The sequence below is a fragment of the Perna viridis genome, chromosome 11 (genome assembly GCF_037379345.1).
Source record: "Perna viridis isolate PV_CMFRI_1.1 ecotype Kerala chromosome 11, ASM3737934v1, whole genome shotgun sequence".
Taxonomy (NCBI): Eukaryota; Metazoa; Mollusca; class Bivalvia; order Mytilida; family Mytilidae; genus Perna; species Perna viridis.
The window spans coordinates 32,590,987-32,607,494 of NC_142455.1; the positions used below are offsets into that span (position 1 = coordinate 32,590,987).

At 32.2% G+C, this 16,508-nt stretch overlaps 1 protein-coding gene and 1 long non-coding RNA gene across 5 annotated transcripts; one reads left to right on the forward strand and one right to left on the reverse strand.

Moving 5' to 3' along the window:
• Positions 1-1,278: 1,278 nt before the first annotated feature.
• LOC148603766 (uncharacterized) lies at positions 1,279-12,391 on the reverse strand. Of its 4 annotated transcripts, none has more exons than XM_088552767.1 (12): positions 12,226-12,391; positions 10,423-10,533; positions 8,936-9,016; positions 8,589-8,650; positions 7,822-7,875; positions 7,288-7,386; positions 6,607-6,672; positions 6,254-6,314; positions 5,502-5,620; positions 5,182-5,277; positions 2,983-3,090; positions 1,279-1,367 (listed from the first exon to the last, which is right to left on the reverse strand). In XM_088552767.1, the coding sequence occupies exons 1-12, from the start codon at positions 12,389-12,391 to the stop codon at positions 1,320-1,322; spliced, it is 1,071 nt and encodes a 356-aa protein (XP_088408893.1). In that variant the 3' UTR covers positions 1,279-1,319. The 4 variants fall into 4 exon arrangements, with proteins under 4 accessions (XP_088408893.1, XP_088408895.1, XP_088408894.1 ...); XM_088552769.1 differs by lacking the exon at positions 12,226-12,391 and adding an exon at positions 11,357-11,492; XM_088552768.1 differs by lacking the exon at positions 7,288-7,386.
• On the forward strand, positions 11,648-12,496 carry LOC148603767 (uncharacterized). Its single transcript, XR_015916603.1, has 2 exons — positions 11,648-11,853; positions 12,314-12,496. It is a non-coding gene; the product is annotated as an uncharacterized LOC148603767 (long non-coding RNA).
• The last annotated feature ends 4,012 nt before the right edge of the window (positions 12,497-16,508 follow it).

The following is a 16,508-nucleotide window of genomic DNA, read 5'->3' on the forward strand; positions in this document are numbered from 1 at the left end:
ACAACGTAACATTTTCTTTCTCGTCATTCAAATCATTCAGTAAGTCGTCTCCCAAATCAGTTCAAAATTCGCAGCTATTAATGGGTAGTCGTGACATTCTCAGCAACTTGAAGCACTCCATGTCTAATTTCAAAACTAATACTATGACCTTGCAGTTTTTCTGTTCGCAAAACAATCAGAGGGGCTAATTTTAATTAGTCTGCTTTGAATGGTATCGATTAGGTTATTTTTTATGTATTTTTCAGAGTAGTGGTGTAACGTATAAATGATTACTATTCGACATATATTTTTCTTGCAATTTCATTTTTTTTTAGCCAAAAACGAACAATTTATCTTTCTTATTTTTGTCGATACAAACATGCATCAAACATTTAAGATTGGCTTATTTAAATAACAGAACGCACCTCATAGGGATATGCAAAAAGAATCTTGCAAAAAATTACGAAAGTTAATTATTTTTAAGTAATTAAAGCATTAACTTCAGACAGTTTTAAAGGTTTCCTTTCATGTTTTATAAACTGTTTGTCTTATAGCCATTTTAATTTATTTTACGTCGATGTATTATTCGGCGACTGGTTCAACAAGGAAAAGCTCTACCAATCCCGTCAGTTATTATCCCCAAAACCATAAACATTAAAGTACATAATGTCATTCTTTAATTAGCCTTACTTTACACATGGGGATTCAAAGGAAGCCATTGAAAATTATGAATGTGTCTAGAAGTTTCAGTAAAAGCTTGCTTCATCAGAACCTCTGTAAATTATATGTATACCTCACTGACTACTTTACTTTTTAATCTCTAATAACGACAAGTTAAATAGCTTTATGAGCCGAATTAAAGACGCGTAGCTATAATTCAGACACATGGGCATTACAAATATATACATGGATTGTTCGGCTTAATGGAATAATTGCACCGAGATCAGTACATGTATACTTGTTTAAGTCATTAGTAAAAAATATCAACAAATAAAGTATAACGTTTCGCTTCTAAAACATTTATTACACAGTATTGTTAGGCCCATGCCTAACTTTTTTCCTGTGTGTAGTTTTGGGACTCTGTTCGTGTGACTTGTTCATCAACATTTCGGTGTTCCTTATCATTGTTTTGTCCATGATCCCCCTCTTTTGTCATGCACCTTGATCATTTCTATTTTGACGGATTTAGTCTTTGATTCAAAACAATGTTAAGTCAAGTACATCAAATCTATCAGAAGGTAGTGCTCAACTGTTTTTAGTGTTTAAATGCAATTTTGGCAAAAACATTATGAAATGTAAAACAGTAACTAATATTTAATAATACTAATCTGAGATCGACTTCAATGTGTTTTCATTGGGGAAACGTTATATCTTTTGGCCAGGTCAATCTGGAAGTAAAGAAACATGATATATCATAGAATTAGTTTCCTACACGTTGTACACAAATAGTATACATGATCATGTGTACATAACGTCTGTTTGTTTAAGTTCCTTTTTATGTAAATTTTCTTTTCAATGTTAGTCAACTACATTGCCGTTAATATACTTCGATGGAAGAAATAAACATTTCAGTCATTCACAAGTGTTTGACAGAACTTGAAATATGGCATAATAAGTTAATGCCTATTATCATTCGACCTAAAGTTTAATTGGTTTGGCATTAATACTATAATGTATGTTAACGCTTATTGTTTGAATATTCTCTTCATTATTATTTTTGTATTGCCTCAAAACATTTTATCGCTGAATAAACACTTTAAAACTGTAATTGCAGTATATGTTTTTTTCGCCATTAAACCTGTCCCCATACTTTTTAACCTAGATTAATTGACCATTTACAAATGCACCGCCATCCTGTAGGATGTTATGCCCACCAAGGAGGAATTTTATTATATTAACTAGATGGTAAGAAATAAGCGGTTCTCTTTGATATAAATAATGTAATTCTAAAAAATGTATATTAAATAATCCTTATATACCACAAGGAATCTTAAATTTCAATTAACTCTAGTACATCAACAGCCGTCCAACTTTCAAATTCGCTTAGTTTCAAGTTGTGATACTTGCGTCATTAGCAACATTTATTAAATGATTTCATCTCCTTTTCATAATTACGTTAATACAGTGTCATCTTGATTAAATTAGTCATTTCTGTGTATAATGTGTCTACAACAAACTCACTATTTCACGATCAACTATTTATATTTTAATGAAATAATTAACAGTAAAATGGATATATAACTTTAAATGAAAACACTACACATATCAATAGACCCTTTTGTTGCAAGTTGGTGACCATGCTCAATATACACTTCCGCGAGGTAGGGCTTAGGTAGAACAAAAGAATTATCCTCGCAGAAGTGTACATTCTAGTGGCATTTTTTTTCTGTTTGATAATGAAGATTTACTAATGTAACAAACTCGAACTTATTAAATAAATATACTTTTACACAACTTCCATTGTAGTTTGTTCAAATTAAAGTTATTCACAAATTAACAAATAATCTAAATAATTGGATATGTGCTTGTTAGTAAGTATATCATCGACATGCATAAAAGTGGGAAAACGTGAAACATAAATAAAAAATACTAATATACAAATACCCAATATTTCGTTATGCCAAACACTTGTTTTAAAGAGTAACTTATTACATGTATCAGTGGAATTAAAACCAAATACGTTATTCCATATTCAAAGATCAATTGTAAAAATAATCACATAAAATCGAAGAAAGATTCCAGCACCGATAATTTTTTTATCGGACTTCATTTTTGATTCAAGGAAAGAAGCCTCAGTATTATGGGGATTCGAATTTTGTTCTACGACCAATGTCGGTAAAAAAAGATTGTTCGTGGTCAGACCAGTCTACTTAAAATGTAGAGTCGGGCAAATCACTCAGTTGAAGTGTGTGTTATATTATTTATGTTGTGACGGCATCTTTGTTGATTTTCATATTATTTCTCTGTTTCATTCAACACCAACTAAGTTATATTTTTACTTACACAAATATTAATCTGGTTTGGATGGTATGGAATGCCACCTATTTTATCACATAATGATTGGTGAATTCGTTCTGGATCTCCAGCTACTAAGACAGGCTCTTTATCAGCCTTAATCGAAAACAGATAGAAATTGTACACCTAGTCAACACGGGCGTATGAAAACAAAATCAAATTTCATCAGTTTTTTACCTAGCGAAAAACGTAATCATTCCGTGTTGATTGTGATATATGCAATTTAAACCCACTGTTTTTTTTCAAGAGTACACTCATATAGAAATGCACTTGGGTCACTTTTTAACATCTCTGGATCTGTCGCTTATATATTAAAATCATTTTCATGTCTATCCTTTGAAAAAAAAACATATGCCAACTGGACGAATGATGACAATGATTTGTTTAAAAGTGACTCAAATGCGTGTCCATAGATTCGCATTGTTTTCGTGAGAACTGTTCTCGACCTATTAACTTATATAATGATAAGAAGTACACTATGATATTCATATTTTTTTATTTATTATGTCATCACAAAAGTTGCCATTATGTTTAATTAAAATATAATGCATCTTTATTGTCTGCAACAGTTTTGACATGTTTAACAGTATAATAGTTCTACATATCGTAGGCTTCAGATGGGTGATAAAACATCTTGATATCTTATTGCTTCTTCACAATAAGTGCACTTGAATTTCGATATTTGATGCGTTGACGAAATCTATGGGACACCGAATGGGACTTGATCATTTTTGTGAGACAAAAATCTATTTTGTGTCACAAAAGTTCAATTTTGTGTCACAATAGTCAATTCTGTGTCACAAAATTTAATTTTGTGAGAAAAAAATCAACTCTGTGTCACAAAAGTTAATTCTTTGAGACAAATTCAATTCTGTGTCCAAAAATTCAATTCTGTGAGCCAAAATTCAATTCTGTGTAACAAAAGTCAATTTTGTATGCAAATTAGTTTAATGAATCCTTTGGATATGCAAATTAATTCATAATGTGCAGCATCATGTACACGTGTATTACAAACTTAAAGCATTCACTGTAATACAGTGGATATGATTAGAATGTGCACAGATATAATAAAGCACATAAGTGAAAGAAATATCGGATATCGTAATCGTGTAACCCACTGTGTCACTTAATCTTGAATCTAAAGATAGATTATTTTGGCGTTTGTAGTCAAAGAAATGAAAGTTAGAAAACGTACTGTCAGTTTTTCATCTCGCCCGACCTGTTCCACTCAACCGAATTCTTGTGTCATACATCAAGAAAATCGGAATGAAATAAAAAATCTATCTGTATCTGGCAAAAAATCATGAGGGATAGTGGAACAAAATAATCTTTCGCCAACTTTGACAGATTAATAAATTTCACCGTACAACACATTCATTATATGATTTTCTTGGCTAATCTGACTTTTCGTTCATTTTTCCAGCAAAATTTGGGACAAATACATTAATGCAAGTTATCTTGTCAAATTTTAACAAATTTGGTTGCGTTTAACAGGTGGAGCAAAGCATTTTATGGTTGAGTTGAAAGATGTCAGGAAATGAACATGTGATTCACCAGGAAAAATCCCAATAAATCGAATGTAGAAAAATTCCGTATTTTAAAACCTGTTTTTTTTTTACATTCACTTAAAACGGCCTTAAAACGACCTTAACCATTTGCATATTCGAAGGATTCTGTAAAAACTAATTTTCATATAATTTTGTCCCACAAAATTGACTTTTGAGACACAAAATTGAAAATTTGTAGTAGTTTATAAATTTTGTTAATCTGAATTCACTTTTGTCTGTACAAAATTGAATTTTGAGTACAAAACCACAAGAGTCCCATTCGGCGCCCCGTAAAGTGTACAGAAGAGATGTTTTTCGTCGTTTTATCTCACTTGAAAACCACTTGCGTATTTCGATTACATAAAAAGTTTTACAAAATTAGACAAAAAAACATGATCTATTACTTACACATAAATGATTTAGATATATTTTGGATAGTAAACTCATACCTAAGTTACATGACTTGTGATTATGGTACAAATAAGGATGAGCCAATGATAGTTTTATTATTGTGTGGGTGTTGGGTGGTTGTTTACAAAGCGAATGCATGAAGAAGGAAATACCTGTCTAAGTGTCATTTAAGAGTTAAATCATAATAAATAGTTAAAAAAATTGAATAAAAAAAACAGTTTATACTTACTGGTTCCTGATTCCTACATGCATCTATTAGCTCTTGCATACGATCTGTAAATCCATCTGCGAAATTTTCTGGATTGATTGCTATAAAACATTGGCCCTGTAATTCATCTTCAGTGTCAGATTTTGTTCCCTCAATTGAACATCAATGCTCTTTATACATGTATATATAAATATCGTTGACACTCTGAACTCATGGTTGAAAACAATTGTTCTAAGGAAAAAGTTATTGCTATTCTTAAATAAGTAGTAATGTAAAAAAAAAATAGTAGGCATATATTGTGTTCTTTGAGAACTCCATCTTCTAAAAAAAAAATAACCTACCAAGTTTGCAGGTTTTTCGTGTGTCCTCCAAGTCCGGACATGTGGACCGAAATCACCTCCGCTCAGTATACCGCACATAACCTCAACCAACATGCCTAAACCGTAGCCTTTATAGCCACCTAAAATAAAAATAAAACAAAACAGTGTAGATGTACAATAAAACAAAACAGTGTAGATATACAATAAAACAAAACAGTGTAGATGTACAATAAAACAAAACAGTGTAGATGTACAATAAAACAAAACAGTGTAGATATACAATAAAACAAAACAGTGTAGATATACAATAAACTTCGCTTTAGCATGTCCTTTAATAGAACGAGACCGTTATTGGTTTAAAATTGAAATTTATCAAAAACATTGTAGACAGGAACTTCTTAATGATATAAAAACTTGTAAAAGAGGTCTCGTGTACGCAGGTGATTCCTTTACAAAGTAACAGAAAGCCAACTTCAACGGTCTTAAAGTATGAGATATACGGAGTAACCATATAACTTTGAGACTATTACATTGAACATTGCAGATAAATAATTGTTGTTTCAGTATTTTGTTTCTGATCAATCAGGACTTTAAACCAAATTCGTTGTTTTTGAAGCACGGAAAAGGAGTGGAAGTAACCAGCAGCATATGCAAATGACAAATTTATACGTTGTCCATATTGGGCCACTTTTGACAACTTATGTTTGACAGCACGAGAACATGATCTCGAATAAAAGTATCTCCCTAATGATATGAACATTAGGTATACATACTGCTTTCTTCACTTCCTCCCAAGGGAGCTAATCCTGCCAGGGTCTTATACGTATGTGTTTCCTAAAATGGATGGATGGATTTTATAGTTTAGTCTTTTAGCAAAGATATCAAGTCAAATTATATTACAAAGAAATAAAGTACATGTATTACCGCATTACTGCATGTCATATTAAAAGTTGGTACTATTATCAAATATTGTGTCGATTGTAAAACTGAACGACATGTACACCTTTTGACAATGGAAATAAAAATCCTATATTTCCCTTTACATCTACGAATTTGGTGCACAAATCCAAACTTTTTCATCAAACAACACTGATTATGATTGAAAAGAGTAAGAAGATTTACTTACGTGACCATCTTTATCTACGGCCCATCCCGACGGTAGAGGTAAACCACGTCTCTCTTTCACTTCACACTTTATAATGAAAAAAAAATATTTTGGTTACTTGTATGATACGGAAGGCAGGAAATAAAAAAAGATAGTTTGCAACTCGTGCGAACAAGTTTTGAAATAACTCGTATGCATAAAATCTGAAACTCGTGCGCACGAGATGAAACATTATTTGTTAATCCCTTCAATGGCACGTCAGGGCTTCTGTAGTACGATGGCATTTTTTCCAGATTTTTGTCAAGCAAAATCCTTATGAGGAGCATTCGCCTTGTCCAACTTTCACATCAAAGATAGCACAGATATTTCTTAGAGTTATGATACGCATTGTATAAAAAAGAATAGATCGGGTCTGCGGTACCAGCCAGGGAATCCAGGAAATTAGGCACTACAAGCCGACGTTCTACTTTCTGCGATAAAGGACTACTCCGTTATTAGAGCGTTTAGAGTTATCTACAAGCTATCGCCACACCAATATGATAATAACACTAAGATTCAAGCAAAGAGTGTCATTCAGTTTAGACCGCTTTATCTTGCACTGATCTCTGATAATTTTATTTTTAATATTCGTATATTTTAGTCCCTACATTACTGCCCATGTATTTTTTACTATATGGCATTATTTAGCTTTGGAGATTGTACCTTTCCAAGAGCAATAGATGTAGTAGCCATATCGAGTACAAAACTGTCGTCATTCTGTGCTGGTGCACCTAGACTGAGAGGGTTTGTTCCAAGTAACCTCTGTAGTCAATAAACAAAATAGATAGATAATTCTGATTCGTTGTAATGATAAGTCAAATACTGAGGGGTGGGGTTGTTCAGTCATCAAACTCAATAAATAGATAATTTAAGTACTTTATAATAATCAGTGAGAATATTAAGTTTTCACACATGTATATATACAAGTAAGTATACATTGTTAGACTCTAAGGTTTCGTATTTAGTATTATTACTTTCAAGTAAACTTATTGTGATTTTAGTTTTTTCTTGCTCAATTTATAGGGTTAAGCATTGAAGCAACAATTGCAAGGAACTAAAGCATAGTTAATCTTACACATACAATGAAAGTATGAAATTTTATTTTATGTTCGACACACAAATACAAAAAAAAAACCAAACGTTTGGCAAAATCTGAGTGTCAAAGGTAAAGACACTTGCATAAATAATGTTTGTTACCTTTTTAGCTCGTGTGGGTACCATCATTGGAGACGTATTAGTAAAAGCCATTCCCTGTAGGATCATTATCGTATTATATTAATATAGTCAACCAATCTATTTTCGCGGATGCGTATTTTTGCGATCTGGTAAGTCAATCCAATGCCGTTGCTATACAATTTTGTGAATAATACTCTCTCAAAGATGTACATGTATTATATTAAAGTATTCGCAGCGATTTTTTTTTCGCAGTTCTTCTTGCGCGCGAAATTAACAATCCCTTCGCAAAAATCTTCGCAAAAAGTTCTTAAATACAATTTTTTAACTATTTTAACTTTTCTACTGCACATCCTTTTCTATAGTACATACGAACTCTAGAAAAAGCTTTCCCAGTAGGCTCAATGTAATTTCAATTTGATATATTTCCATTATTTTTCTTGTCTTTATCTAGTGCCATTTGAATATATAAAGGTGCCAACATCCTTTCTAATCCTGTACTGAGATCTATAGATATTTATATTACTTAAGGTAAATAACTTTATTATTAAGCCTGGTGACATGGCTTTCAACCAGACAAATGGCATAAAGCCCAATAGGAATTTCTTTTGTCTATTGAGATGAGTTTGAAAAAAATTCTCAGATTTCGTGTGCACAATTGAAAACCAATAGCAGTAAATAAAAAATTAATTACTTCCAGAAATGATGTAAAATATTTTTTGTCGTAGATTTATAAAACTCAAATGGACTATACATACAAGTATTGTTCGTATATTGTAACCAAAACTTACTATCAGACCATGCTCTATTGCTCGCAGACTGTACCATCCTGCAGTACCAAAGTGATTAGCGCCTGTAATAAGATGTTTATTACATCAAAGTTGACGTTTACGTTAGTCATGAACATATCTTCATACTCCTCACGGTCTTAGATACTAGTAAAGTTTCCATACAGTAATTATCTTTAGGCTCTGCGTTAATACACTAATACACTAGGGTATTGTGGGGTAAGTGTTAGAATAAAACATCAAACAACAAAAAGTGACAGTACGTTTCTCAATGTCTACAAACAAGTCAATTCTAATTCTAAAAAGCTACAAATAAAACTTTTAAATTTTGTACAGCTACTACTTTATACCTCTAAGGGAGACAATCCCGATACCACTCGTTTTTGCCTTTTCTATAGCAAGGTCCATACAAAATCGTGCTGAATAAGGTCCTAAAAATTACAAGTAGTATATGTAAATTATTACTGTTTGGTCTATGTTAAGGAAGACAACTATATTGTTCACAGAGTTCTAGTTGTATTACAGTTGCCTCCCTTTGTTTGTTGGAATACTTCCGGTTGATTAATAAAAATGTGAACCTTCATTGGTGTATTTCGCGGCCATGGTTAAATCCGATGCCGCACAGTCAATCGGCAATACGTATTACAGATGCATTTTTTTCTGTATATTATTCACATATGTCGCGTGATTACATGTAAGTGCTCATTTATGGCAATGGCGTCTTTAGAGAAGTATATAGTCATTAAATAATCAAGGTCTTCTTACTGGATGTGAAAGCAAATTTTTGTCATTGAAATAAAAGAAAACATCGGATAAGGGTTACATATCTCTAGTATGTCTAGTGAACTACGTTAAGTGCAGGTGGTAATGGATATAATGTACAAATGTAAAAGGACTAAGATTGGATTTGTTAAGTTAGATGAATTATATTAATTCTTTGCATTTGATCTTAATTCGTAATAGATATTTCCCAATTAACAAAGAAACTGGCTACTTTTGGTAGTTTTAAAAACGACCTGCTAAGATTGACATTTAAAGTGTCCTGATTCGTTATTATCAGATTTGACTGTATTGCTTTTAGTTCCTATACAATCTTAATTAAGATGCCATACATATGAAGCCGCTCCTTTTACCTGTGAGGTTATTATCATGTACACGAAGATATTCAAATACATATGAAGAATTGATTTACGGCTATGAGGCTATTCCCATAAAATGAGATAATATTCCAAACCTATGAGTCTGTTTCCACCATGGTGACCTATGAAATCTTTTTTGTAATATCTGTAAGGTTGTACCCGTACATATAAGGTAATTACAATACCTTAAAGGCTGTTTTCATACATATGAGGCTGTATCCATACCAATGAGGTTGTATCCATACCAATGAGGTTGTATCCATACTTTTTTAGTTTGCATCTACACTTTTGAGGTTGTTTCCATACCCATGAGGTTGTATTCATACCTATGAGATTGTACCCATGTCTTTTAGGTTGAATCCTTACCTATGTGACTGTACCTATGCATATTAGGTTATACATATGAGATTGTTACCATACCTATAAGGTTGTTGTAATACCTGTAAGGTAGTATCCATACCTTCGACGGTATTTATACCCATAGGGTTTTATCCATATTTAAAAGGTTGTTACCATACCTATGAGGTTGTTGCCATACCAATAAGGTTGTAGCCATACCTATGGGATATTGGCCATACTTATGAGGTTGTTTCCATACCTGTAAAATTGCTGCCATACATGTAAGGTTGTATTCATACCTTCGACTTTGCATCTATACCCATGGGGTTGTATCCATACTTATAAGGTTGTTGCCATACCTATGAGGTTGTTTCCATCCACAAGAGCAGTTGATGCCGATTCTTTAACGACTGTTGGTTCTTTTTCTTCCGTGGTTGTCATACCAGTTTTTACTTCGTTCATGTATTGTTCTACAAATAAAGGACGGGTACCAATAGAATACAAACATGTTTTGGTACAACCTTAGCAGCTATAATACATACATGTATGAAGGTGTTTAGTAATAAGTAACATGTGCTGTTAAGTAGTGTGTAACATGTGCTGTTAAGTAGTGTGTAACATGTGCTGTTTAGTAGCATATAACATGTGCTTTCCGTTTGCATTTTTTATTCAATACTTTAATTTTCTTAATGAATGAATTTAATTTGGAAAACTTGGAAACATCATTGTTCTGCTAGTGACCAACATTCTTAACACATTCTTAAGCAAAACACACTGTCCGATCTTGTTTCTTGTGATGTTGTTTCTTTTATTAAGCTATTATAAAGATCCCTGATATTATCAATATAACAACAGAATTGCCCAAATTATAAAAAAAAGTTTGATTGGTGAAACGAAATCGTAAGTGAATTCCCGGTAGATGCAAACATACGAATTCATTTTAGGCAATTGACAATGTTATAGAAGCTATGTTGATTAAAGTTTGAACACAAAAAATATAAGTATGTAAAGTAAAGAAATAGTAATGCAATAATCGATATGGTTAAAAAGGAGAGCCTCAACAATGACAAAAACTGATAGATCCGAGAGAAGTTATTATGAACATGTATATTTCTGACAAGTGTCCCACTTTCAGACGAATTTATCTCTCTCCATCTCTTTATATTTCTTATACCCAATAAGCTGCATAAGAAACTATGTGACTGTTTTACAACTGGTGGAGAATGCTCACCCTGTTGTTATATTTAGATTCGCGTCCTAAGAAAAATTAAAACTGAGTCTTTCCTTACTCACTCCAGCAGTTCTAGAGGTTGTCTGGCAAGCTATTTTCTGACTTTGTGCCATCCTAATCTAGAACATCTGACATGTTGATAGCCACCGTAAATGAGAATAAGATAACATGTATTTGAAAATATTTTAAGTCTTTTTTTTTTAATTAAAGAAGTTTAACCCACCGAAAATCAGGCGAAAAAATTTCTTTTTTTTTTTTGGTTGTTATTGTTTTTAAATACCTCGAAAACATTTGTAATGAAGACAGCTATCAAAGTGGCCAGCAATTTTGAATTAGGTTACTAATATTACGGAATACAATATATTTTTGACAAAACAAACTCAAATTTGTTAATGGCAATTCATTGGTTAATTATATATTTTCGTTTCGCAAATTAAAATCCGTAATTTTATCAACCGGATGTACCCAATCCAAATGGGTACTTTTTTAAAACCGATTGTGAAGTTCATTTAAATTGCTTTTACACAGTATTTCCATGATTGATGGATTTACTCATCAGGTAGGTCATCTGTTTTTCTTCAGTTTAGTCACCTTCTCCGGTGTTAGGGTAAGGAAACTGTATAAAATGTTTAAAATGGTAAATACTTTACTATAATTCTGTCGATTTAAAAGAACGAGTGGTAAGGTTTGGGTATGGAGGAACGGAATTCCAACCTCTTACGTTGTAGGAGTAACTCCTTCCTCAAATCTCCATTATGACTGGTCTATACGTGATTTGAGTTTAAATGAGAGATATTTGTTTATTCTTCCATTAGTAGTCAGAGATGCTCAGTGTCTCTTGCTTTTCAGTCTGCGGACAGGTGATTTTTACTGTTACATTTTAGTCCATTGTATGTCAATTTTTATTTACTATGTAAATGAAGAAGCTTACCTAATTTATTTAAGCCATGACTAGCGTGACCTCTATAATCTGCAGATAATACCAAATCCGCTAAAATCGTGGAATATTTTTCTTTTAGACCCACAGCTTCCATACAACGAATCACAAAACTGTGAACTTCACCCTTCGTCACAGTGACAGAACCCTCGGTAGCCATTGTTCCTGACGATGTGGAAGCAAGAACATCCACCGTCGAACCATGTGAATCGAACAAAAAGTTTTTTTTTTCAATTTATATAGTAAAATAAATTATATTCTTCATCATTGATCTTATTTTTCTTTCCATAAACAAATCGATGCATTTTTAATCTACATATGTATTTTACAGTGTTTTAAATTCCAAACAAATGGTTTGATATTATATCTACCTGTATCTTTGTTTGTGACATATTATTATTTGTGTAATAAATATGTAAATAATACTTTTATAATTACATCCTATATACAAAAATCTTAGATTCTTATTGGTTGATATCTAGTGTATTTTAAGGGTAATTTTAAAATTTTGGTCACTTTAAAAGCTGCCGGGGTATTTTCATAAAAGATATGCATTTTCCCTTTCGTTGTGGTATTTGCTCAAATGTTTATGCCATTTTAATACTCGTTGGAAATTCTTTTGTGTCATTGCTCCAAGTAATGTAAATAAATATTCGGTGTAATGTGTACTGAAAATTTTTCTGTCTTTTTTAACAGGTTTTACGAAATAACCCGGTTTGAGGCAAATTACATTCGCTATTTAAAAGTGTAAATATTAATACATCCGAGTTTGAACTTTGAAATAGTATCAAATTGTCCTATGTATACTAGTAGTTGGCAGGACGTAAAAATAGAATGTCATATATGAACACATTGTACACATTGTTTTCATATCCAAACGTCTCTGGAATGGACAATGATCTTCGCCTCATGGTACAATATAGGACGAGATAAGAGGATGATTTATATTTCTCCCCACGTGTCCACCTGTATACATGTACCACTATCAAGTCAATGATATATACACTTACACATACATGTGCATGTATATCTAACTGTCGATTATATGGTAAGACCAAATTTGTGTTAAAAGGTGAACTTCCTTGTTTTCCGACATTGATAATGTTTTTCTTTAACTGTTAAGGAACTTTAGTCTTTGATTGGTATATAAAATTAAATGGGGCAACAGAACTTAAGCTCAAGATATTAGTAACAAAAACCATTAAGTTCTTTACAAGTTATTATGGAAAAGAGATAGTCAATATGTCATACTAACTGTAGATCTAGTCATATGTTAGATGTGGTGTTGTTCCACTGATAATTGAAACTGGTCAGTTGAAAGCAAACGTAATGTTCATGATACTTATTGAAGATGAAAAACATGCCATGATGTATAGTTCATTATATTATGACTTATGACTCAACTTATTCCATGAATGGAGAAAGTTCGGTAAGGATCTCTTTTGGCCTCTTAATTTGGGCATTTTTGAAAATATGATTAAAACTGATTTCTAGGTAGTAGCTGTATATTAAAATGGCCGCAAACACTATGTATAAAATATTTTTACGAGATTTATGACATTCTTCCAAAAATAACAGTATATACATTTATGTAACTTTCACAAAAACTTTGAAATTTTAACATTTCTGTAATATTTAAGATGGTTTTTGTGTGGAACGGAAGTGGCTACAAATTTGTTGACTCAAGATATTGTTACACATGTTGTAACTGACAATTATTAACCAACTACCCAAAATACTTAAAAATATATCTAAAACTGACCAATTGATCTGAATTCGAACCGGGCACCTATACGGGGCCAATATGGATCAAACTAGGGCCAATACGGCATCATAACTTCCGGTCATTTGACACTGCCATTTTGAATAAGAAATTTTCACTTCATTATTGTGGGATTATTTATGCATATGTACCTAAACATGTAATTAAACAAACAAATAAAAAACTTAGAATAAGGTAAGGAAACTTTATTTTGATTTGGCATATCATTCAAATATAATCACAAACTCTAAAGAGTTTCAGACCAAATATAAAAACATACATTATGTAGCATAAACCAGACAAACTAGAATCAAAGGATGTGCACATAGAAAACAAAACAAAAAAAGAATCCAACATAACTATGATATGCAAACCAATAATTTATTACACTTGGCAACCCTATTGTAATGCCTAAAACAAAAGAACAGAATATAATTGCACAATTGTATATCTAAAATGTTCTTTCAGAATTGTGTTATTTCAGGAACTTTGATCACCAGGACTGAAAGCTGCAGAAACACAAAAAAAAATCTTCCGTTTTATACAAAAAGGATATTTAAGACTGATTAATGCGAATTGGCCCTGTTATAGGTTTCGGTCAATCATATCGGCCTCGACAGCTGTGTTGGCCCTCGGCAATGCCTCGGGACCAATACGACCGCCTCGACCAATATGACAGACCTCAAACCTATAAGAGGGCCAATATGAAATTACATTTTTATTAACATATATTATAGACAAAATATATGAAGCACGAGCGTCAACAGGCATGTGGCAACTGTTAAAAGAGTGAAAAACTGCACAAAATTCGGGGTTTTCCAGCCTTTTTAACAAGTTTGAAAAGCAATCGGAACTACTCGGTCATTTCTGCTACACTAAAAAATAACATCGGATGCAGAAATGAGAATTTCTTCCTGAAAAATTTGCTGGAATTGCAGTCGAACGAGAGTCAAAGTAGTTCTATCCACCAGGTGACGCGAAAAATTTTAGTTCGATAGCACAAGAAATAAAGAACAACAACTCTTCCAAGATTTTGGCTCGAATCGAGAAGCTAAGAAAAAAAAAGTAATGGTTAAAATTTCAACCAGTTTAACTATAATTTTATAATCGAATCGGTCAAATTCCGGACAGTTCCATCCGCCTAGTGCCTCCAAGGTTTTTCTTTTGTGTAACTGGAAAGGCTGAGGTGTTCCAGTTGGTTTGAATATGTATATGTTCAAATTATTAGCATAAACTGATCAAATCAACTATAAAACATATTAAAGAGCTGGAGAAACAACATAAAATTTTCTCCGTGTAGACCTAGTTTTTGGGGCTAAATTTTGCCCTTACCGAACCAACGTCTTTGTAGACTTAATATTGAATTATGCCTTCTGCCTGATTTACCCTTGTGAATCTGACGATTTTACAAAAAAAACGCTTTAATTTATTTAGCAAGGGAAACACTTTATTATATTCTTAAATATTACTAAGTAAAATGTTTTGATACGTATAAAAGTATGATGTGTTTTGAAATTCATTTATCATTCTTATCATAAAAAAATCAGTTGAGTGCCTTTAATGTTTGTCATTGGTTGTCGATGGAGGTCATAACCGTTTCGTAAATAGCTGATTCAAAATGTATCTGAATACATAAAGCATGTAGACGAATTTTAATTGTACATATATTGGTATACATTAGGTCTATCTATTAGTAATTAAGTACATGTAGGACTCCAGTTAAAATTTATGTAAATTCTACAACATATGTGATAGACCCCCCAAAAAAGGCCACAGTTTTTTTATTTTTGTAATTAAGCTGTTTTATATGTATATATGATGAAAGCTTTATTATTCATTCCAATCTATCTGCTCTTACGAGATAATTCACATTGAAAATCCAATAGTTTCTGTCATTTACAGAGTTATCTCTGTCACAAACTGTAACTTTCTTTCTGTTCTCTACCGATGTTAATTCTCCGTTACTCATTCTGATGTTAAATTGTTGCTATATGTTTCTCCGTTAAATTATTACTCCGATAATGTCGCATTAGGTATGATGTTAAGTATGTATAGTTCATCACAGAAAATAATAAAAATGGCTTAATTAAAGTGACTTTTTGTAGTGGTGGTTCCAGAGTGTTTTTGTTGGAAACTTTCCCGGAATTTTGTTCACAAGTTAAAACCGTTATTTGGCAATTTAGATAAGTCACAAATCAATTATATTTGGCTGTGTGGGAAACATTGAGATGATAAGTGCCATTACATGAATTATTACATGAAATTAAAGACAAAAAAGTGTCCTTAGTGAGTAATTGATAATTAAAATCTCATTCCTGAAGTTGATTCCCGTTACACATATATCTTTACATAAGATGTTTTCCCGTTAGATGGATGTCATCACTTTCCCCATTATTTGCATCACATTACTTAAGTTGATTTACTGTTTTATTATCTGATTCCTAATGATGTTTTCCCGTTACATTCATCGCATTACTTAAGATGCTTTCCCGCAACATTCATCCCATTACTAAAG